This window comes from Amblyomma americanum, chromosome 5 (genome assembly GCF_052857255.1).
Source record: "Amblyomma americanum isolate KBUSLIRL-KWMA chromosome 5, ASM5285725v1, whole genome shotgun sequence".
In the NCBI taxonomy this organism is placed as follows: Eukaryota; Metazoa; Arthropoda; class Arachnida; order Ixodida; family Ixodidae; genus Amblyomma; species Amblyomma americanum.
In genome coordinates this window covers 37,098,042-37,122,292 of record NC_135501.1, presented here as the reverse complement: position 1 = coordinate 37,122,292, position 24,251 = coordinate 37,098,042, and the positions used below count along the sequence as shown (strand labels likewise).

General features: G+C 44.9%; 1 protein-coding gene across 2 annotated transcripts in view; it reads right to left on the bottom strand.

Moving 5' to 3' along the window:
* Positions 1-24,251, bottom strand: part of Plc21C (Phospholipase C at 21C) — a 252,871-nt gene that overhangs the window by 60,252 nt on the left and 168,368 nt on the right. For both annotated transcript variants that reach the window (XM_077664734.1, XM_077664735.1), the window contains exons 4-8: positions 20,063-20,500; positions 15,945-16,101; positions 12,691-12,888; positions 6,839-7,395; positions 4,194-4,301 (exon numbers count right to left, since the gene is read on the bottom strand). In XM_077664734.1, the coding sequence (XP_077520860.1) occupies positions 4,194-4,301; positions 6,839-7,395; positions 12,691-12,888; positions 15,945-16,101; positions 20,063-20,500 (1,458 nt within the window). The remainder of the gene's footprint in view (positions 1-4,193; positions 4,302-6,838; positions 7,396-12,690; positions 12,889-15,944; positions 16,102-20,062; positions 20,501-24,251) is intronic.

Genomic DNA, 24,251 nt, shown 5'->3' with positions numbered 1-24,251 from the left:
CTCTCCTCCTGTCACTGAGGGCGCCAGTGTTCCCCTGCCACCTTCGCTCACTCACCACCACCCCATTCGTAGCTGCCGGTGCCAAAGCAGCCAATGTTCAAGAAGTGCGGATGTGGCCATCACCAAAGCTGTTACTTATACGTGTAACGTGACTCAGGTTCTCTGCAGCATAATTGCTCTGCTGGTTAGGTGCTTTAGGCCAGCTGCAGCAAACTTGCATTTTCCTACACATGCCATCACCTCCAATGCCACACTGCTGGCTGGCCAGTGTTGCTGCGAGGCTGTGATTTGGTGCCATCTTGTTGCGTTGTCACGTTGTTGGCACTGTCATGGATTGCATGCTTCCCACATCCAGTGTTTCCCAAGTGGCATCGCAGTCTTTGAGGACCTGCATGTTACCCTTTATACATACTGCTCTGAGTATGTACACGTGCTGAGCTGCTGCCCACACGTGGACAGCCGCCCGTTGAAAGCTGTCTGCATACGCTGTGCTGGACCCCATTGCATCACAACCTGTAGCATGTGCGTTCGGGACTCTGCCACTTTTTGCAGCAAAACACCACCCAGCAGCATGCCACCCGTAGCCTTCCACACACCTTCCTCTTGTGAAGACGCCTTGTTAAGCACAGAGCCAACCAACCAGCACCGGGTCATCAAGCGGGCCGAGAAGATAGCAGTGGCTAACATGGTCATAAACTGAGATCCCTTTTTCCTGAGACTGCTCTGACCGGCACGAACCCACAAGATCAGCGACAGCTGCTCTGGCCGGCCTGCAGAATCGCGGGCACATGGAGCCCCATGGACTGAGGGCTGGCTCCACTCGGGAAGACAAGCACACTGTACTTAATCAAAGTTTTTCCTCCTCCTCATCGTCCTCCTCCACAGTGTGTCTCACGTGGGGTCGAAGCTTCTAGAATTGAATACCGGCTGCAACGATGCCTGGGAAGGGCTCTTCACAGAAGTTGTGCAGCAGGAAGCCACAGTGAAACTGCTGCCTTTTATGTGTTTATGGATAGTGCAGTTGATTTAGGTTTTATGGAGCTTAACGTCCCGGCGACTCAGGCTATGGGGACGCCTTAGTGGAGGGCTCCGGATAGTTTCAACGACCTGGGCTTCTTTAATGTGCACTGACATCGCACAGTACACGGGCCTCTAGCATTTTGCCTCCATCGAAATGTGACCGCCGCGGCCGGGTTTGAAGACAGGCAGTGACTATGCATTTCAGACTTCTTCAGCGTGGTCCGATAGTGACATCATTGCCCCTATTGCAGGTGAAATGACATCAAATGCAAGCAACGCTGACGAGGAAGCTGAAGACATCTTGAGCACTTGCATTAAAGAAACTGCATGTGCACTAGACATGCTTTGCCTGCTCGCCAAAATACGGGGCCTAATAGAACGGCTGATAAGCAGTTTATGTGCCTTTGAGGCTGCAATACTACCATATTTACACGATTGTAAGTTGACCTATTTTTTGAAAATTTGAAAATCCACTGTGGGGGGGGGGGTAGACTTAAAATCGAAACCAAAGCATCGCACGTAACCCTTTCCAAAGTATCACTGAGATAAAATCATTCCTGGGCTGGGAACCGTTAAACATCAGAAGAAGAAATTTGAGACTGAAATTCTTCCACCGCATCTTCTATAATCAAGCAGGAATTGAAAGCCATAGCTATCTTTTGGGGCCAACTTACGTCTCGACTCGGCACGACCACTCCAAGAAGCTGTGCAAATACAATTCTAATGCAAACAGTTTTTCTAAATCATTCTTTCCCCAAACTGTGAAAAACTAGAACTTGTTGCCGGAAGAGTGTGTTTCATGGTTTGATAATCAAGATTTTTATTGTCGACTGTATTCCTGAGAATCTACTCCTGCCTTACTATTGTTCAAGCTTTCTGTCACCTTTAATAATGTTCACTGATTGTTTTATTTTACTTTGATGTTATCTCCGCTTAATGTTCTTGTTGCTTTTTCTGTGAAAAGAACACATTGTTTTCGAACTGTCTCTCATGCAATAATGCCTTCAAGGCGATGCAGGTATTCTGTAAATAAATAAATAAATAAAGGCGAGACAAGCGAGATATCAGGCATGCTACACCGTGGTTGCATTTTTGCTGCGCGGCTCCGTCACATCACTCTTGGTACTGGCCTTGAGCAGCTGCTATGTCAACGCGCAAAAACTGGCATCCCCACCCCGCACGCAGCGGCCGATGGTGGCTGTTGATAAGCAGCAAACCGGCACCAGCCCCCCCCCCCCCCCTTGTGGCCGCAGTTTGAGGCCGTTGATAAAGCCTGATAACACATTCGCTTTCTACTCTTAATAGGCGTCGTCCAAGCTTTTTTTGTTTACTTTCCACCGCGCACTCCGCGCTCAAAGAAGCATCGATAGTTGATGGAAAGGCCGCTGTTCCAATTGCAGAGGCACCACCACTCGGAACCGCAGCGACGCTGGGGAGTGTTGGTAGCCAACGGAAGAGCCGACGTCGGACACATAGTTTCTCTTCAGCTCTGATGCATTTTACTACTGTTGGCCGTGTTTCACAAGTTTTTAATGTAATGCTTCGTCAATCGTCATTTGTGCTCTCGGTCTGGTAAGCGACCAGCACTTGTTCACGGCTACATTCAAGATGGCTGTCATTCTTTGCGCTGAAGAAACGAACAACTGCACGCCAGGCCGCAAGTCTGTCATTCGCAGTGGGTGATACAGGTGTGGCAGCTGCAGCGAGGAAAATTTTCAGCTGTTCCAAGCGATGTTGTGATGCGGCTCTTTGCAAAGTGCGAGATTTCGCTGCACGACGATGTTAGAATGAGCTGTGGGACCGCAGCAGCGATGACAACGGCAGTGCTAGTGAGGACGATGGAGCAAGTGTGGACGAGTAGTCCAGTGACTAATACATTTTCGTTTTGGAATGTGCCCACGGGCGCGCCTGCGCGTGGCAGTCGATAAGCGGAGGCAGCAGGATAGTGCTATCGCATTCTATTATTAAAGGCCAGGCATAAACGACCTCCAGGTTTGTTTTTTTTTTTTTTTGAGAAATGTGATGTGGGCGGTCGACTTGCGTTCGAGTCGACTTACAATTGTGTAAATACGGTACCTGCGAGGCTGCCTCTGCAACAGACATAAATAATGAATTTCCGTGGTGAATAAGAGCCATCAAGTGTGCCTTCCTTCATGGTCTGCCTCCGGTATCATCCTTTACTAGTTCAGTGGATATATTTAAACAGTTTCTGGTTAGGATATGTGCACTGTCACTTAGCGCGTAATATTTCCTCGGTCAAGTGAGGTATGCCTTAACGATGTTTTACTGTATCACAAACATACAGGAGTATGTGCCAAACAAAGAAAGAGCACTCCATATGTGAAAGACTAATTTACCAATTGCTGCAATCCTTATTAATATGAGCAGTCTGCATCAGGTACTCCAAACCAACCATCTGCATGAATGTACCTCGCATTTATGCCACAGCCCTCTTGTCAAAGCAACGCAGCTGTTAGCATGTCAGATGGTTAGATACTACTGTTGGCAGCACACACAATTTTTCAGTACAGATTTTGCTGTGTGTTCAATGCTTGGAACCTTCCCTTTGATAAAGAGAATATTAGTAAACTTTGCTACTCCTGCACGGCAACATTCAAGAGCAGTGCACCGTTTGCGTTTCCGTTTTGTCCCAGTTACTTGACACTAGTCCTGTTCATCATCCATCATGTATTCTAGCTGCTCACTGTGATACTCATAAATTATTAAATGCAGTAGTCTTACGCTGAAGATATTAAGGTCTCCTGTTTCCCTTGGAAGCAAGTGTGCAACCTTCTAAACACGTCCGGTATAATTAATGATGCACCTGCGTACCACACACAGCTTCTGCACAGTAGAGGGGAGAGTGCATCCAACTCTGATGAAAGCCATAGCTTGTTCATCTTGAGCCCACCACCAAAGCGGGTGTTGAGTTGACTTCAGTTCAGTATATTCAAACATTTCAGTTTTTGTTCTGCACAGAAAAAGCTAAGGGCCAGGAACAAAAGGCACAAGCCAGAACCTGACAGGGTCCCCTGACCCCCCAGCAACCTTCACAGAGATGCATTTGGAACTTCAAAAAAATTTGAACCAAACCGAAATCAATGGCAGAAAAATATACAAGGGCACCTGAAAAAAACAGAATGATTCAACACAATTCAAACTTTCTCCCTCACTTCATTCTGGTCTTCGGCGGACCGGTCCGGGGCCTCTTCTTCCTCGGTGCCAGAGTCAGATTCCCACTCTTCGGCCTCCGATCCAATGGCCTTGGCCTCCCCGTTCACCTGCAACAGCACAGCAGAGCTGTCAGGTGCGACAACACAGCTGAGGTCCTCAACACTGGAATGTTCCACTATGTGGCAACAAATGCACAAGGTTTGCGGGCAAGCAGGTTCCACTGCACCACTCTCACGCGGGCTCATCAGTTCAGCTACCCTGAGAACAAAGCTGCACTTGGATGATGCAGCAAGGACGAAGAAGGCAGCCTGCAAAGCATCTGCAGTGCTATCGACACGCAAGCATGCACAGGTTAATTCATTGCTCCAGTGGCACCTGTCAAAGGGACACCGACGATAACTGTGTACATTTATTATTCACAGCAACAATCGACTGCATGGCTCTTGGCGGCTATGTTTATGTTCGTTGGCCAGCAAAAGATACATCTAGTAATGAGAAAATTGGGTAAACAAGAACATATTTTTCTCACTACTGGAATAGAACTATCGACATCAAGGCCGAAAAGGATGCTCTGATCACCGACTGAAAGTCAATGAAAATGTGGCCCAGGCTAAGGAATCCATACTCAAGAGATTGTCTCTATGCCACCCCCTACAATGATACCTGCATTACATTTTAATGCCAAAGCAGTCAATAACAAAACCCAGCGTCGGCGATGACCAGCAGCAGTGGTCACAAAAATCGCAGATGATATGACTGTGATATTAAAGAAAAATAAAATTTATCCCAAAGTGGGGAATCGAACCCAGGACTTTCAGATTGCGATGCGGGAACGCAACCCATAGGCCACAAAACTGCATTGCTTCTTGGCGAACAAAGGTGAACCTAGTATTTACGTTGCCTTACGACCACATGCTAATGAGTAGGTGTGCCATTAGATGGGAAGAGAAAAATTACAAAATAAATAAAAATAAAAATATGCTTTCACATCCAAAGCACGTACGTAGTCTTAAGTGCCCCTCGTGATTTTTTTGGCCTCCTCTATCTTACGAAACCTCCGTTTTCAGAGAAAGCGAGTCTTTTATAATTCCAATGCCAAAATCTATCAACATATCCAAACTTCAGCTTGCCCTCAGTGACCGTTTAAACCTGTCTGAGGCCATGCGGTAGCCTGTCCACCAGCACACGCATTCTCACGCTGTGCGCCTGCCTTGTCAGGCCTCCAAATACTCTGACATCTGTGGACACATTTTTGCTTCTGCCGTAGGCATCAGGAGCACAAAACTTGATAACACGCAACCCGCAAAACAATCTTTGTCGACCAAACCTTAAAAAACACAACCCTACTCCATTTTCTTCAAATTGCTCTCCATCTCCCTCAGTTTTGCAGATGTGCGCAATAAATTCAACTAAGATGAACATCACTTTCATCTAACACTTCGTCCCTTCTAACTACTACTTTGTCCAACCTCCCGGCCAGGCTGCATCCAGTCAGCAATCAAGCTATGTAGGGATCGCCCGTCTCTCAGCATGTAAAAAAATACTGTAACTAACTATAACTCAGTGCTTCGTGAATAAGGACAGTCACAGTTTGCAAATATTTTGCATGCACTGAATTTTTCCTCACAAGAACAGCAGGCCCCTTAGTTTTCCCTTCCTTTGTGGGACAGTTTCATACTGAGGTATGCAGCACGCACACATTAGGCTTTGAAGCTGGGATCATGAGCAGCAGATATAACAGTGGGCTTTAGAAAAGCAAGTTTGGTGAAGCTCATTCATGCGGTATGGTTCACTGAAATGTAATAAGGGAGTAATTACTCATTCGCATTCACTGAAGCGCAGCCATACGACTGCAAAGGAAAGCCCTACAGCTTTCTCAGAAACTTCAGTTTGTAGCCGTATGGCTGCGCTTGGGTGGATGCCAATGAGTAATTACTCCCTTAATACAAGTTTACTCCACCTTGAGGGATGCTCCTAAAACATTTGACCATCACTGAAATGTGTAGTGCACTTCAGGATGCAAAGACATTATCTACAACAAGTCCTCTATGACAGGTGTTGTTAAAAAAAAGGCCTTTGATCACACGACACTACTGTAATGCGGTGAAACCACCCTAACTCATGTTTCACCTACTGGCGCCACATGCTGGCAGTGCTGTGCAGAGAAGCCAATCTAACTGGTGTTTGGTGTTCGGTTTCTTTCGGCCTCCACTATTGCCACGAGCGGCTTCAAAACACTGCTAAAACTTTGGAAAAGGTCTCTCGACCTTGCTGTCCTTTCGCTGACTAAATTTCACATCTCCTACGTGAGCTTTTGGCAAAATTTTATATTCTGAATTTTGGCTCTATCAAACAATTTTACGATTGACCCTAGATTAAAATGTCTCATTCCAGCTTATGTTCCAGAGCTCAAAAAAGAAGAAAATACTAAATTGTCATCGCTCACATGAGAACAGATGCTTTTATGGAACATCAACTGACTTCCTCACCATCAGACTAAACAGAACAAGGCTTGTAAAGTCTAGCTCAATTGATGCATGACTTTTGCATTGCTTAAGCCTAGACATATCGGACCCCTGCCCTCCTTCCCTGACTCTCAGAATGCAGTAGACAGCATGAAGAAGACAGAAGAGAAAACAAGCACCTCTCCGGCCTCAACCGGCGCACCACCAGCCGTGTCGAGTGGCGACGAAATGTCATCATCGTCCTCCTCAACTGGCGCTGCGGCAGCGGCGGTGGCTGCAGCCATGGCCGTAGCCGCAGCCGAAGCCGGAGGGGGCTTGCCTCCCGGTGCATGTGGGTGATGCCGTGCATGATGGTGCTTTTTCTTGTTCTTGATGATGATTTTGCGCAGAAGCTGCTTGGGCGAAGGCAGGGGCTGCCCCGCGCGAAGCGGGTGCGCCGTCAGCGGCTCGGTGACCAGCATGTCCCCAAACAGCTTGCGGCAGTAGGTGGCCATCTTGGCCTGCTGCTTGGGTGAGCAGTGGTTTTCGAAGGACAGGACCACGGGAAAATCGGAGGTCTTGAAGGCGCTCTCCGCAATGGCCTCAATGACCTCGCGCAAAAGGATCTCAGTCACCACCGTGTAACCGTGTGTCACAATGGGCTCCTCATCCGAGTTGCGTCCCGTCCAGCAATCGAGCTCCACGCACCGGCATCCCGCCAACAGGCACTGGCGGTACATCTCCACTGAGGATTTGCCTGCACGACCAAAGAGCAGATGTCCTCAAAGGGCATCCTGCACATTTTATTTATTTATTTATTTATTTAATTGGATTGCCCTCAGGGCCAAACGCATTATAAAGGGGAGTGGTTAAAAAGTACTTCAGTTTCAATTACAGGCAGGAACACCATCTGGTTAAACAGTGTTAGCTGAAACGTTTAAACATACACCTTGTTACATTCCTGGTCATACAATATTAGCTAAGATGCTGCAAAAATATAACTGACCAACAACAGATGTGATATGTGACACAGGATCAGGGCGATGCAAACTGAGATGTACAAAAGGGAATGATGGCGTCATTATGCAAAACAAGGTGTATAAATTCCTTGAAACAGAACAGAGCAAAGAAAATTTATGATGAGAGGTGATGGAAATAAGTTGCAATGAGTTTTTTCATTGAAGTTGCATTTGTGGCAAAATTACGGTTACAAAGTATGAAGTGGGCAGAGTACTTTTGACTAGTTCAAGGAAGCAATTTCAAAATGCCATTATTGGAATGGATGCAGCATACTTAAACCCAGATCGATGGATGCAGCATGGTTAAGGGGGTATGAGCGTCCTAAAATTTTTTTTCTTATTTGTGAACCTATGTTGCTGAAACTTAGCATGCAGGTATATCATAGGAGGCTGATTTCGAAGATGCATTAAGATTTCAAATATCTCACCTGGAGGAAAATGTATGGCAAATTAACATATCCTAATTAGGTCATTTCTTACAGGCCTTTATAGTAATTTATCAAAGAAAGCTATCTAAGAATAAGCAGACATTTGCAAAGGCCCACAGCACATCTTAAAGCTGATAAAATGTCTGTAAATTCGTTTTGTTGATCATAAATGAATAACAAAGTTGGAAAGAAAAAACAATGTGGCAGTAATTTGACCACACTTGACCTAATTGCTGATTTATCATGTTTAAAGGAAAACCGAAAGCTTTAGGATGTGCGGTGGACCTTTGGAAATGTTTACATATTCTTAGAAAAGCTTTTCTCAACTTAGAAATTATCATAAAGGCCCGTAAGAATTGACCTAATTGGGATGTTATTTTGCCATAAATTTCTTTTCAGGTGAGATATTTCAAATCAGCATTCTATGATACATATGTGTGTCAAGTTTCAACAAGTTATGTTGACAAAGAAAACACAAGTTTTTAAGACCCTCATCCCCCCTTAAATTTGATTCTCGGTCGATATGAGAATAAAGTATTGGGACTGACATCAACCGCGCGCTTTAAGCGTACTTTGAATTAGTGATTTGTACAGTAGTACATAGTTTCAGTTGATGCGGGAGCAATAGAAATTTATGGCGCAGATATCCTTGCATGTGCTTAGCGCTGCTAGCTCGTTTGCAAATGTGCAGTAACCAAGAAAGAGAAAGCTCCCCTGGACCAGGACATGACTGACATCTGCTGATCAAGCTGATGGCGACCAATTAACATATGAATCAATGCGTGATTCAGTGAATTTGTGTGTGCAAGTACATTTCAGGGGCACTTATGACACTCTGATCACAGAATCGCCATGAATGTGCTTTTCTCAGAAATCTCCACCTTCGTTCAATATGATCTACCTATCTTCCTCGTAGCAGAAAGACTCACTTCGCACTTCCCATGCACAGCACAGGGTTCTTTCACACAGCTTTCACTACCAAAGCATGATGGTAGTTGGTGTTTCCCTCTCTAAATGGGCTCTAGAGATCTTTGACTGCTGCAGTTTTCAAAGCGCTATGTGCACTCGTGCATTTAATAAACTTGAGGTTACAAGCAGGTTAAATTTAAATGAACTATGCACACACATGGATACCATTTACACACACATTCTTGTTCCTTAGCTGAAGTGGATTATCAAAAAAATTTTGCAATTCAGATCACATCTCATCAATGACTCATAATTGCGCAGTTCAACAATCTATGCAAGTAACTCCCCTTTCTTCTTTCTTGGTTCATTATTTTTGAAGCACAATTTGCAGCACAACATTCGAGCCAAATGTAGGTTTTCTGTGCATCAAAAATATGTGTAAATGATGTTTTGTAAATGAGAATCCATCGTGCTATGTGCTGTCAGTACAGTTTTACAACATTCATAACATGTTATTGCTATCCAAAATCGTGCAACCTGTTTGGCAAAGGCAATTGCACAAAGAGATCAGCTTGTGACATCTGGGCAGTACAGTATCGAATTAAAAGTGAAACAAATCTAAGCATAAGCATTTGCACTGGTTTTGCTATCTGGAGTGGTGAAACTGGTCACATATACCTTTACCTGAACAGTCGAGCTACAAATTCAGCTTTTACCAGTCACACACAGAGGTCAACAGAAAGTACACACAGCAATGAAAGCTCGGCATGATATCACATGCGGCACAGGTGGATGGGAGCAAAACCTAATGAATGCCGCTTTAACCAATTAGCAATATTCACGTTACACATCTGCTGCTTCTGCAGTCAGGTTTGCATGGTATATTTTTTAATCTGTGTGTTATGAATATGTTCTTTTTGTTGTCTGACTGTAAACTAAAATTACACTGAACTGTACCATCAGAACATTATTTTCCTGTCTGATATATAATTTTAACCACATAATCCTACTGAATAAACAGGATTTGGAAGTGAGCACTTCTTTCTTGTTGCTGTGACATTCTATACTTGACATGCCATGCATATGAATTAAGAGCGACATACCAATTGACTGGCAGAAAATGCCCCATGGCACAGCTTTCCTTGAGCAAAATGCTTTTAGGTAGAGAAATCTATTAGCAGCCCAAACAGTTGTAATTTCCAACTTCCCTAATGCATTTTGTGTTTCTATGTCCTCCGGTAAACTTGCTAGCTTTCAGCCGTTGATCATTTAACTATGTCAGAAGCGTAGTGCAAATTTCCGTAAAAGTGCACTGTTGTGAGCACTGTGACCAAATGGTTGTGTGAGCCAAGCAAAGGAATGCGAGGGGGAAATGCGAGAGAGATGAGAAAGGCAGAGGAGGAGGGGCACAGCAATAGTGCCCCTAGCGAGAGTGAGAGAAACTGAAAGCTGCCGGATTGAGTGCAACCGAATGAGTGTGAGAGGGAAGGGATACCACATATACTCGACTAAGGGCCGCCGCCCCCAACTTAGCAATCCAAATTTTGAAAAAAAAAGAAAGAAATCTCGCCAGCAAATGGCAGCCTCATTGCGTCTCGTGTACGATGCATTTCGCGGGAGCCACCAAATGACAATAGCTGTCCTGCGGCTTCATCACTCGGCGCTATTTGTGAGCTTCGGGCGCGCGGGTCTTGTCGCTTTTCTCGCCGGCGCCATTGATCCTTTGTGCCATCGTTCATTTGGAAGACTACCTATAGCACAACCGCTTGCGATGGAAAAGAAAAAACGCTTAACCGCGTACGATGCTGCATTCAAGCTTCAAGTTGGCGCATACACCGAACGGAATGAAAACCGTGCAGCCGGCCCGAATTCAAACGTCGATGACAAGTGCGTGCGTCGCTGGTGCGACCAAAAGGAAGAGCTGGCCGCAACAAACAAGACTAGGACAGTATTCCGCGGCAAGCCTTGCGAATTTCCAACACTCGAGAAGGAGCTCATGAAATACATCATGGACATCAGGAAAGATGGCTACGCGTTGTCAACCAAGATGCTCCGCATCAAGGCCCTTGCAATCGCACGCCAAATGAACATTTCACCTACAGATTTCAAGGCAAGCAAGGGATGGCTTCGGAGATTTATGAAGCGACAGCAACTCAGCATCCGCCGCTGGACAACACTCTGCTAAAGACTTCCACGTGAGTACGATGACAAAGCGATCAAGTTTCACCGCATCGTTAACGCGCTGCGAGCGGAGCACAAAATGCGGACCAGACGCCTGTTTAGTTCGGTGCTCCTAAAAACACGACGGTCAGCCAAACCGGCGCAAAGAGTGTCCTTGTGCGCATGACCGGTGCTGAGCGTTAGTGTTGCACTGCAATGCTATCTGTCACAGCGGACGGAGAGAAGTTCGCTCGTACGTTGTGTTTAAGCGAAGACGCTATCCAAGGAGAGCTTCCCGAATGGAATCATCATCAGAGTGCAAGAAAAGGGCTGGATGTCCAATGAACTAGTGGTGGACTGGGCGAAAACAGTGTGGGCTAACCGGTCGGGAGGTCTGCTGCAACAGAAGGCCTTGCTCGTATTGGGCAGCTTTCATGGCCACCTGACAGAGCGCGTGAAGGCTCGTCTTGAAGAAGCTCGCACGCATCTGGCGGTCATCCTCGGCAGGTTAACAAGCATGCTGCAACCACTGGATATGTTTAGTAAGAGGCCGTTTAAGGCAGAATTCAGACACCAGTAATCTGAATGGATGGCAGCGGGCCACCACGAGAAAACGCCAACCGGATGACTAAGGAGGGCGTCACTTCAGCTGCTCTGCTCTTGGATTTTAAACGAGTGCCGTGCAGTGTCCACGGACATTATTGTAAAGAGTTTTAAGGTCACCGGTATTTCCAATGCCATGGACGCCACTGAGGACGATTGGATACATGAACATACGGATAAACCGAGCAGCGGCGACGAGCCAAGCCCGAGCAGCGATACCGATGAAGACATCTAGCGAGGATGTCCACAGCTAGACGGCAGATATCCCATCGTTAGGTATATATGGCACGATTAAACAGGTTTTTCCATATGTGGATTGAAAACTGAACAAAAACTTCACACTTTCGTGGAAGGGCCGCACTTCACCAAAATTGCGAAAAAAAAGTGCGGCCCTTACACGTGTGTGTGTACGGTAAACAGAGGCATGCAGCCACACCGCCCCTAGTGGGAGTGCGAGGAAAAAGCGGAAGCGTCACAGCGAACAGAGGAGTGCAAGGGGAAGAAAAAAAGAAAAAGCATGCAGCGATAGTGCCCCTGACAGGGCTCGAAATTGCAAAGGCACTACTATTAAACTCAATGCTATTAAAACCCAATTTGAAAAGACAAAAATTAAAATCATACTGCTGAAGCAGAAATGCTGCGCCACATTGTACGATCACAAATCAACTTTTTTCCATTCGTTCTTACTCTTTCTTTTTAGCATCCCATTATGCAGTGCCCAGTAATGCAATCAAGGGATAAATAGATCATGCTTTTGGCCACGCAACTGTCCTTTCCAGCCACGAATATGATGGCTATGCCCATCGTCTCCCACTGGTTGTACCCATGAGGTCATTCTTCTCTCGTCCCTCCATCACATTGCAATGTTGCAACTCCAATTGCTGCACATTTGCAGGCATGGAGCTCTAGCTGCATGAAAAATTGCATCCTCACCGGTGAGCTGGTGCCCTGTGAGATACGTGTTGTGAGAAGAGTTGATGAAGTAGTGGTTCAGGGGCTGGTCCATGTCCATGCTGAGGTCAAACTTTTCCGGAGACACGATGGGGTTGTCTGCGCCCATCAGGTAGCGCAGAAAGCCATCCACCGAGAAGAGCCCCTTGGACACGTAGCTTTTGTTCGGCTCGTACTGGGCTGCACACAGATGTGCACGTGAGAGACATACACCTCTGACACCAATCATGGCACATCCAGGTGCAAGCAAGCCCTGGGAACTCAAGATTCACAAGTAGGGATACCACAGTCATACATGTACATAGCTCCTGCATCCAAAAAAAATATAGAACAGGCGGCACCTGTGACAACAAAAACACGTTTGCAGTACAGTGAACACATACGAGCCAAGTGACGCAAGTTAACTGCGAATTTGCGAACTGCGAAGTTAAATGCGATTCACTATGGACAGCATTTTATTGATTAGTAGTATCATATGGGCTTTATTTGGCGACGATGTCCAGTTGTACTTTTAACTATGCTGTTTCGTTTTGTAAATGTGTCAATTGTTTATTATGTGTATTATGTGAGTTCTGTTATCCACTGTATACTAAACCTTGCCATGTAACCACCCTGTAACATCCTCCCTCCTAAGGCCAACAGTACTGATAGATAAATAAATAAATACATAGCAAGGATGCTCACAGCGCACATATACAGATGTCAATTGTGCTCCCAGCAAAAAGAGGAGTAAGGTTAAAGGATCTGCAAGCAGGCTCAAAAAGTAACCAGCTACTTTTCTGTGTTAAGTTACTTCTATTGATTGTCACTGGTAAAACAAGAATGACAGGTCAAAGAAATGAAAATACACATGTTGCCACAAGTGCTGGAAACCACTCAATAGATGGTGCAAGAATTTTACAGGCTTAGCAGATACAAAATAGAGCTTTTCAGAGCACTGAGGTATACAAATTAATGCATGCAAATATTAGAATGTGTAATCATGTGACCTTCCAAAATAATACTGCCAAATTACAGATTATATGAACAATAAAAAGCATAATTGTTACAAGCTTGTTTCAATTAAAAAGTTTTGCTTTCTTCAATGGCATACTCTAATGGAGTAAGCAGATCAATTACAGCATACTCTCATTAACTCAAACTAAGGGAACAGATTTTTGTTTGAATTTTCAGAAGTGCATCTTTATGTAATCCAAGGCTAAATTTGACTTGCTTTATGGATATATGATCAGCACTAGGTCACACACGAAGAGACTCAAAATCAGTTGGAGCTCATAACTACAGCCCATTCACAAGCAGGTATATCTGTATTAAAAGCTATACTTGGTCAGGAGGAGCCAGCCACCAAGAGACAGAAGTTAAGGCAAAAATACTTTTATCTAGTTATTAATAATAAGAAAGACATTAACATAACCAGTACTTATTTCACCCCTCTAACATCCCAGCCCAAAAACACACTAAATGAATAATTCTTCCCGAGGATATTAATAAACAGCCTATGAATTTGGTTTTAATTCAACGCAATGAACCAATATGTTTGCCCTTAAAAACAGGTAATACAACCTGTATTGTGCATGGTATTGCAAATAGTATGCTTGTTGTATTGTGTATATAGATTCCATTCCATTTGTTCTGAATAAGAGAGAGTTTTGGGTAGATGCATTCTAACATAGTGCGCACTGAATTTGAATTCTTACATCAGGCACCGCCGCGGTCGGGTTCGAACCCGGGAACTCCGGATCAGCAGTGGTTAGGGCGCTTGACTACTGATCCGGAGTTCCCGGGTTCGAACCCGACCGCGGCGGCTGCGTTTTTATGGAGGAAAAACGCTAAGGCGTCCCTGTGCTGTGCGATGTCAGTGCACGTTAAAGATCCCCAGGTGGTCGAAATTATTCCGGAGCCCTCCACTACGGACCTATTTGTTCCTCTCTTCTTTCACTCCCTCCTTTATCACTTCCTTTACATCAGGTGTCCAAGGATATATGAGACAGATACTGCGCCATTTCCTTTCCACCAAAAAAACCAATTATTACATCAGGCACAAATGCCAAAACGAAGTTCTCAATGTTCTGAGCCCTGAACAGAAGGGAGCGTGTTGCAGCTGTTGAGGCAGACATTTAAAAATTAAATCATCTGCTTAGCAAATTGTATGCAATATTTTTGCTGCAAAATTTGGAGATCATGGGTTCATAGCCCACCAAAGGGATGTTTTGTTTTTTCTTCTGCTTTCTAATCAATTACCTTTAAGCAAAAAATAACTGCACTATATTAATCTTCAATTTATTAACACCAGAATAAAAAAAACATCCTCTAGATCTTTGGTTTCGGTGACTCTTGGCTTCCTTCACATATTTTTGCTGCTAGTTGTTCAGTGAAGGTTTTTGTAATGATGCTCCTCACCTATGCATCGCAACACTTGTACTCCAAGGCTTAAAACGAAGAAATAAAATTTGAGAAAGTCTGCACCATGAAATGAATACTTAACCAAACAATCTTCAAACTTATGAAAAAAATAATAAGCTCTAAAAAAGAATAAAACTCTGAAAGGGGAAAAACTCTACTGATTGGTTAATTGCGGCATTCAGCCACCGAGCATGAGATTGTGGGCTTGACACTGTCAGTGCGACCACATCTAAAAACGCAAAATATTAAGATTCTTGTATACAGAAATTACAACACACTTCAAAGAACCTGCAGGGAACTGGAATGAACCTGGAGCCCCCCTTATGATGTGCGCCACTGCTATTACTTTCCTTTGGCTAAGGCATAGAATCAGTAACTTATTACTAACAGTTGTGAGATGCACACCAAGCACAGCGACATCTTGGCAGTATCTAAAGTAGCCAAGGATACTGGTACCTACTATGACACACATGCACATGAATAGGTTCTCAGCCTTTCAGTGCTTTCAATCTTGCAACCAAACAATGAGTATATGCTGAGGTTTTGCCACTGATGCAGCGCCAATAGGCTGCCACTTTGTGAGCACACCTACCAATAATGGTTTAGTTGGTTTATGGGATTTAACGTTCCAAAGCAACCCAGGCCACAAGGAACGCCGCAGTAGAGGGCTCTGGATGATGTTGGCCACATGAGGCTCTAAAACGTGCACTGACATCACACTGTGCACAGGTCTCTGGCATTTCATCTCCGGCGACTTCCATGGCGAACGCGCATCTTTTGGGTCAGCAGCCGAGCACCATAACCACTCAGCCACCATGACAGCTAGCACCTACCAATGAGGTCCCTGGCCCGAGCTGGGTTGGCATAAGGGTAGAGTATTTCGTTGAGCCTTGGATCCCGCTGCTCCTTGTTAAGGAAGTCCACCAGCTGGTCGACCGTCATGGCTTTCTTCTTGGAGCCGCCACACAGGCGCTCAAAGATGGCGTCCACCTGGAAGGAGAACCACACAGTAAGGGTCCTAGGTGTGACACGTGCAACATGGTGTTTAGAGCTTTCCTTCTCACCTATGTTTAATCAGGCAAAATTTCATAATGCACAAGTTTCACAAAGTGGAGCTGCAAATTCCAAGTGTACACAATAGTTACTATGGCATGCAAATAAGAACAAAGGTTCGTGAAGCAGCCACCTCAAGATAGTTGCCGAGTGCTTGAAGGACGCTTTACGCAGCAAGATGTTAAAAACAGCATATTTATATTGCCTCATAAAAATTAAGTTTGCAATGTCATAAATGTGTACAAACCACCTCTCTAAAAAAGAACGATGCATTATGTGGCATTCATTACGTGGCATCTATGCATGACATAAAGATAAACACAACACAACATAAACACAACAAAATACAAATGCATTACATTTGCAAACAAGAAGCAGCCACTTCATTTTACTTAGCGGAGACACAAATGGACAAATGGTAATGAAATACAATGTAAGCAAATAGAAAGTACACACTTCTTATTTGTTCTTACAACAAATCAGTTCACTCTGCTTCATAAATTTGTACCTGCACTGCCTCCCGGCACTGCCAGCCAAGCCCTGTCAAGACCCCTAACCAGACCTTGTACAGAGAAAGGCCACTTCATCTAACTTCAGAAGACACCAAAGAAATGTCTCCACAAGTGAAAGTTAACAGACAAGATGAGCATGCTGCCACTAAACTGCAAGATACCAAAGTAGATTTCAACCATTCACGTTGTTCTTTAAGGCATCTATTTCAATATACTTAAGACTCCATTAATGTACTGGGTGCTTGGTGCTTACTGTATTGTTACACGTATTATGCATGAAATGGTCAAGCAGTCAGCCTTCTTTCCTTCTACACACATATTTATTTGAATAAACATGAATGTGATCAAGAAAGGTACTTAGGCGTCACATCTGCAAGCAACCTCAATCTAAAGAAACAAGCTGGTTCAATTTCGAAGAAGTCTAAATTAATGAAAATTGTGCTGAAGAACACACTCACGTTTTGAGTTACCACATATGGAATACTTTAAAGTTGTCAAACCGCTTCTCTAGCAAAAAAAAAAAATCAATTTGGAGTTGCTACCCAAAGCACCTAATAAGCAAGCGAAGGTGAATTCAGAACTAAGCATTCTGATTCTACACTCCAACAACTCAGGAAAGACACTGTAGCATTGCTAGTTTAGTTACCAGGGTAAACCTTCAACCACAAGTGCAATGAAAAATTATTTCAAGAAAAAATCCTATTTACCATGGACAATTCAAATATATTAAGCTCTATCTGTCAGCTGCAGAACCTCTTGGGCATTCATTCAGTGCAAGCCACTGTAATACAATATCTTGCGTGCTCTCTATAAGGGATGCTCTCTTATGAATAACCTTGTGCTACACAGTGATCTGCTTAATGCAATGCCCAAAGATGGTGTGCCAGACTGCTGTTGACTGCTCCATTTTTGAACAAATGCAATACAGATGTTAGGGCAATGCACGAAAACAACAAAAATATTGCATTTCCTCTGAGACGAGGAAACTGCATAAAACTGCTGCCAGAAACCACATAAAAATATAAATGAGCGGTGTTTTGTTGCGCCACTTAAAGGGACCTTGAAATGATTTTGATGGGCATATTGTAATGTAACAGATCTGTAGAGGTGGTCTCTGTCAGTATTCGAGTCAAATTTCAAACCTCTGCGTAAACCCTATAGTTTAAAAATAATTTCTATACATTCGCTGCCGCAGTAACTCGCAACCAATTAAGGCGACACACCTCCACACCTCACAGCGCGTCTCGTACCCCAATGACATCAGTGGGCACAAGGGCCAGCCTTGAAGCTTGCCCAGTCTGCCCGCTGACGTCATCAGGGTAGGGAACGTCCCTGATGTGTGGAGATGTGTCGCCTTAATCGGTTGCGAGCTACTGCGGCAGCGAATGTATAGAAATTATTTTTAAACTATAGGGTTTACGCAGAGGTTTGAAATTTTACTCGAATACTGACAGAGACCATCTCTACAGATCTGTTGCACTACAATATGCCCATAGTAATCATTTCAGGGTCCCTTTAACAATTAACATCATCATCAGCCTGACTACGCCCACTGCAGGGAAAAGGCCTCTCCCATGTCTCTCCAATTAACTCTGTCCTTTGCCAGCAGTGGGCACCGTATCCGCGTGAACTTCCTAATCTCATCCGCCCACCTAACCTTCTGCCGCCCCCTGCTACGCTTGCATTCTCTTGGAATCCACTCCATTACCCTTGAGGACCAGCGGTTATCTTGCCTTCGCATTACATGCTCTGCCCAAGCCCATAACTTCCTCTTGATTTCGACTACAACAGTTAAGTTTTAAGACTGGACAAGTATGCATGCCAATATGTTACTCCAAGATAATCAAACAACTGCCTTTGTAGTACAACAAGTAGTGGCGAAGCACAAAAAACAGGGAAAGGAAAAAACTTTCTTTAGCTTTGTTGACACTGCCTCCACCCAGTATCCGCATTCCCTGACAAGAAAAGCTTCCTTCCATTATCTCTAACAACCACTACGGTCTCTGATGGCTTAGTTTTACTGGGGTAAAAATATAGAAAGCCATCTCCTCCTCTACTCTATATTTACCTCGCACTACTAAGAGCACTGAGCAAATTTTTTTTTTGTTAAAGCCTACCATTAGCCTGTACAGGAAACAATGTTTTGCATGTGAGATGCAGTCTAACGGCGTCACTAATCTAACTTGACATGCACCAAGAAGTGGAATTTTGCAATCGTGTTTCTTTGTGGTCTCTATGTTAATACTTTCTCTTTTTGTGCTACTATTGTTGAGCATATTTTTCATTGCATTTTTTGTTGCTCTGGATTGTCAAACCAAAAGCTGCATCCAGTACTGGACCTATTACTAACCTCTGGCAAAGGATCTCTGTAATGATCTATATAAATGATATTCGTAAGTTTAGAGAAACAACGAAAGACAAAAGGACCAAGCGTATCTGTCTTGACATTTCATTCACTTTTCTTTGAAGCTGTACAGAGTGATATAGAATATATGGTACATCAGTTCAAGACAAATCACACCATGCTCTTGACGTCGAATGAAATTTGAAAGGAAGCTGAGGTACACAGAGCAGGAAGAGAATATTTTAGCACATGGTGAATAACCTAGTGATGAGTGCTGCAGCATAAGTCACAAGAAATTGTGTTTCATGTCTTCTTCTTCATACACAATTTTTCTGCTGTTGCACTTGCAAATGAATGTCCTGTATTTTACACTGATAATATGTTACTAATACAAATAAGTTCACTTTGCTGCAAGAAATTAAATTGAATTTAAAAAAAGATACAATTAACTGAAATGAAAATGTAGCAGGTGTATTAAGAACAAAAATATCCTTCCAGAAAGTGTGTATACTAAGGGAAACTTGAAGCTGCATTTAGAAGCCCAAAGTATAGTATATTGTGCTCATTTAAGGCTATGGGAATGGGCTATTTACATGAAAATGTCAAATTGCACATTGCACTAGAAGACATTATACAGGAAACAGCTACAAGCAAAGACAAAAGGCTTGGTTGGCAGTTGATCGAAGAAGCAAAATAATTTTGCTCATTATGAAAATGCCAAACCCTAACTGGTACAGAACGCATGATAACTTCAACTAGCATGGTTTCGACTCTATAATGTACATCAGTGGCGCAAAGGGCAAAAACAGTGTTATGTCATCAGCTTGTTTGTGCTTAATTGCCTTTTACACAGTTTGCAAACTGTGCATATCCAGTACTTCGGTTCTACTACACTAAGAGTAAGACCTGTTGACGAACACATCAGCATCTCCATTTTTGCACAAGGAGCAGTTTCAAAGCTGGAAACTATGCTGGAACAAAGCTGGAAACAACAACTGACTCGTTCAAGCACGGCAAAGCAGTTCAATCTGCAGGCCCTCACCTCTTGGCGACCCACGAGGTGCCGGTAGAAGCGAAGGAAGACGTCAAGGCAGAGCCGCTCGGGCGCCAGCGTGTCGTTCTTGCCGGCGGCCAGCCCGACGGCCTCGAGGGCCCGCTCGACCCGCTTGCGGTCGTCGCGGTGCTGGGCGAACATGCGCAGCACGCTCTTGACGGGCAGTCGCCCCTCGCGATCGGTGCACAGCAGCAGCTTTGTGTGCGCTTTCTCCAAGAAGGTGGCCGCCGGTGCGTTCAGGGACAGCAGGTTGTACGCCATGCTCAGCAGTTCGTCGGTCCAGAGCTGCGCTGTCTCGCGGCTTGTGCCGCAGAAGCTGATGGCACTCACGTTCACCAGGTCCGGCCCGTACAGCACCGTAACGGTCTTCTCCTCCAGGGGCACGTCCGGTGCACCCATGGACACCGAGTCGCGAAGCTTGCCCTCCTGCGAAGCACGGCCGGGTTGTTCAAGCGGATATCGAACACACTCTTCGGGGGTCCACGGGACGGTCAACGCAATACAAACATGGTCGTCAAACAGCGCGCGCGGCCCCCACCAATGACGTAAGCGCGCAGGAACTGGCGAAGTGCACCGCTAGGGCACTACCACACTGGTATTTCTCACTCGACTCAAATGCCGGTGTTGTGCCACTACACAACATTTCGATGGCATTCAGGTCAAACAATTGATGGGTCAGAAAGTGTTGGAGGAAATGTCCTCCGTGCATATAGTATGTATTTTCTCGGATATTTTTTTTTTTTTCGAAATGGAGCCTCACACGGTTTTCTTGTGTAAATTTTTTCACTTTGGAGGGAGGCGACCGTCCCCCTTGAATACGGCGCCCATGGGCTCAACCAACAACCGAGTCGACGAAGCACGGACCGCGGAGGCATTAATCCGAGAGTTAATTTCAAATGCACCTTGGAAATGCAAACACGTGTATCTCAGTGAACAGTGTCTGTGCCACCATTTTGAAAACAAAATTTTGCAAGTACATATATATGTGCATTCGGAAAAATTTACATCAATAGTTTTTATTTTCTTTACTGTGGCCTATGATATGTACAGCCATACAGGGCGGCTCCGAAGTTCCTAAAGATATACTTCCCTCGTATGCAGAATTGGTTAAAGGTGCGCTTTAACATAGCTGGACAGCCGTACGGCAAGCAGGCCACATTCTCACAGCCGGCCTCCTCTACGGCGCGGCGGCGACGGAGGCGAAAACCACGGCAGCAATGGAGCGGTGCGGTGTTCTAATCGAAAGAGGTGCTGGACACCGGCAAACCAGTTTGGGCGGGCGCTCGCTTCTCCCACGTGACTCTACGTCAGTGCTTTTTTTTTCTCCCGCGTGGAAAAAAAAATACGGTGGCAGCAGCAACGGAGTCCGAAGGAAATGCCGGAGGTGCAGTGAAAGTCGTCTGTTGTCTGCTTGGTCTTTGCTCTGCTTGACTATTATCACAGAAAAAACAGTGCGATCTCACAAGCGGTGGCAAAAGTTTGAAGTTAGTTGAATAACTTCGTGCAACTCCAAAGTTTTTACAGCAAAACAGCATGCTTACAGCACCAAAACATATTTATACATATATAGCAAGCTACTATTAAAGCACTACATGCACTGCATTCACATTATTCTGGCCAATATGAATGAAATCGAACATATGTAGGGGGTAATGAACTTTGTTATCAATACAGGAATGGTTTTCCAGGGTCTAGATTGGTCTTAATACTAATGTTCGAAAATTAAGCTAGCAAAACAGTTTGAAGAATATTTTACCAGTATCGGCTAATTGAAACAATGAGGCCCTAAAAGCTAGCAACAAGTGAACAAGTTTTAAAGCATCTTTCATCGGAGGAAGCGGCAAAAATTCGTCAGCTCGGCGGGTTGGTGGCGGCCTTCTTCAATGTTATTCCTTTGAAACGCTTTTTTATTACTCCATTGTTCTCATCTCTTCCCTGTTATTATGCTTCTTGCTTCTCTTTACTGTCTTTGTGTTGTTTTTTATCTGAGTTCGTTTTTCTGCTCTGCAGTGTAGCTGCGCTTAAGTTGCGGAAGCATCGTCGGATAATAAGGACGATAATCAGATAGTTTACAAGTGGGTTTTAGAGTATAAGAGTAATTCAGCGAGTGTGCAAATGTGCGGCGTGCGTGCATTCCCAAAGATTTTGAACCAGTCATGTTGTGGTTTTGTTGTGTGTGTTAAAGAAGGGGTTTTGGAAATACACATGCCAATTTTCAGATTTTTCCCTATAGCAGAACTCAATGAAAGCCTGAAAGAGATAAATCCGTCAGGCTAGTAGCATTCCATACTGGATCGTTTTGATGACATTCCTGTCTGTTTTAATGCATTTTATTCTGATATGCATCTATGTGTACAACCATGTCTATCGCCAATGCTTTTATTTTACAGTTGCGTATTTACTGTATGTACTCGAACTAGCCAATGTTTTGTTGAGGAAAGGGATGAACTTTTGTTGTATGTTTCTCTCTCCCTCCTTCTCTCTCTCTCCATATAAATAGAACAAGTGTCCAGCTAAATGTAACAACATTTTTAACAAATGAAGGAGTGACCTAGGTGCGTAAAATGGGCTCAGTACTGCTGAGGGCCGTGTGGCCTATTCTGCGATATCAGATAGGTAGCTCTTTATTCAAGCAAAACTTGAGTTGCAGTCCGGTGTGCGTATATGACATTGAAGTGACCTTGACACTTGGCGATTTCATAGCAACACCTCAAGTCAGATGACAAGCATACTTTGACTATGTCCAATGCAATGGTGTCTCCAAATTAGACCCCGGTCATTTCCGAAATGTTGCCCATCCCACCCACGAAATTTTACCTTAATTGATTTGGACCAAAATCAATTTTCAGGCTAATTTCAATGCGCTCAATACGATGGCAGTCTCTAAATTTGACTCGGGCCAGCCCCAAAATTTGACCTGGGCCAATTTGGACCAACCATAACTGAGCGTCCAACCATAATAAGCGTGTAACCATAAATGAACATGCCCACCACAATGACAATCTCCAATCTGGTCTGGGCTATTGCCAAAATGCTTTTGCTGGACCTTTGGTATAACCATGTTTAAACCCTACCTAACAAATTTCTTTTTCGCACTGCACAGTCAGTTAATTATTTTAGCCTGACTAGCTAGCTTTTTAAATATTAACTCCTTTTTTTGCAACAAGGTACCAGCGGAGTAATTTATTCTTCAAGCTCTAAAAGACCGCGCGAAATCTAAATACACAACAGTAGTGCAACTTGAGCGCAACAGGTGAAAATTGGCTTATCGTATATCCCGCGCCCAGTGCAAACACAAAACTCAGTCGGAGACTCGTCTAGCTGGAACGCCTCGTATATTGCCAAATGAAATAAAACCGTTATCCGCTCTCTGGTCATTGGCAGCGGGCGCTTTTCGGGGCGCAAGACGCGTGCTTCTCCCGACGGAGAAAAAAATGGGGGTTGCGCCCGCGCACCCGCGCATCGCCGTCAAAGCCGCGATAGGGTGCCTCGATGCCAGCGCCAGGCTAGCCACCTTAGCCAGGCTGCGCTGGCATCGAAGCACCCAAAGCCTCGACGCTCGCCAGCGCCATCTCTCGCTCGCAGCAGGCAAGCCATGGGTCACGTCAGGCGAGCTCGCGCTGTGACTGGCGCGTTTTTTATGGGGTGGGGCTCCATCGCCGCCGCTCGACGGAAACGTAGAGCAGGGCCCAGCGGCATCTGCCGCCCGATTTGGGGGGGGGGGGGGGAATAGGTACAAAAACATCCCCCTCCGTCGGCTGCGGGAGCGACGGAGGCGACGGAGCAAGCGAAAAACCGGCTGTGAGAATGTGGCCTTGAAAATCCGGCTGTGAGAAATGTGGCCTAAGGCCAATGTGGCCTTGAAAAACCGGCTGTAAGAATGTGGCCTAAGACCAGCTGTGAGAATGTGGCCTAGCTAAGGCCAGGCCACATTCTCACAGCCAGCCGGTTTTTTGCTTGCTCCGTCCCCTCCGTCGGATGTTTTTGGGCCGGTTTTCCCCCCAAATCGGGCTTTAGACCGCATTCTCACAGCCGGCTGTTAGAATGCGGCCCGGCTGTGAGAATGTGTTGTTACGGTTGTCAGGCTTGCCGTGTTTACGGTACGGTAGAGCTAAAGCTCTCTAAAGTCGCGTCCAACGTACATATGTGCGTATGTGCTACTCCGCGCTCTCCCCGC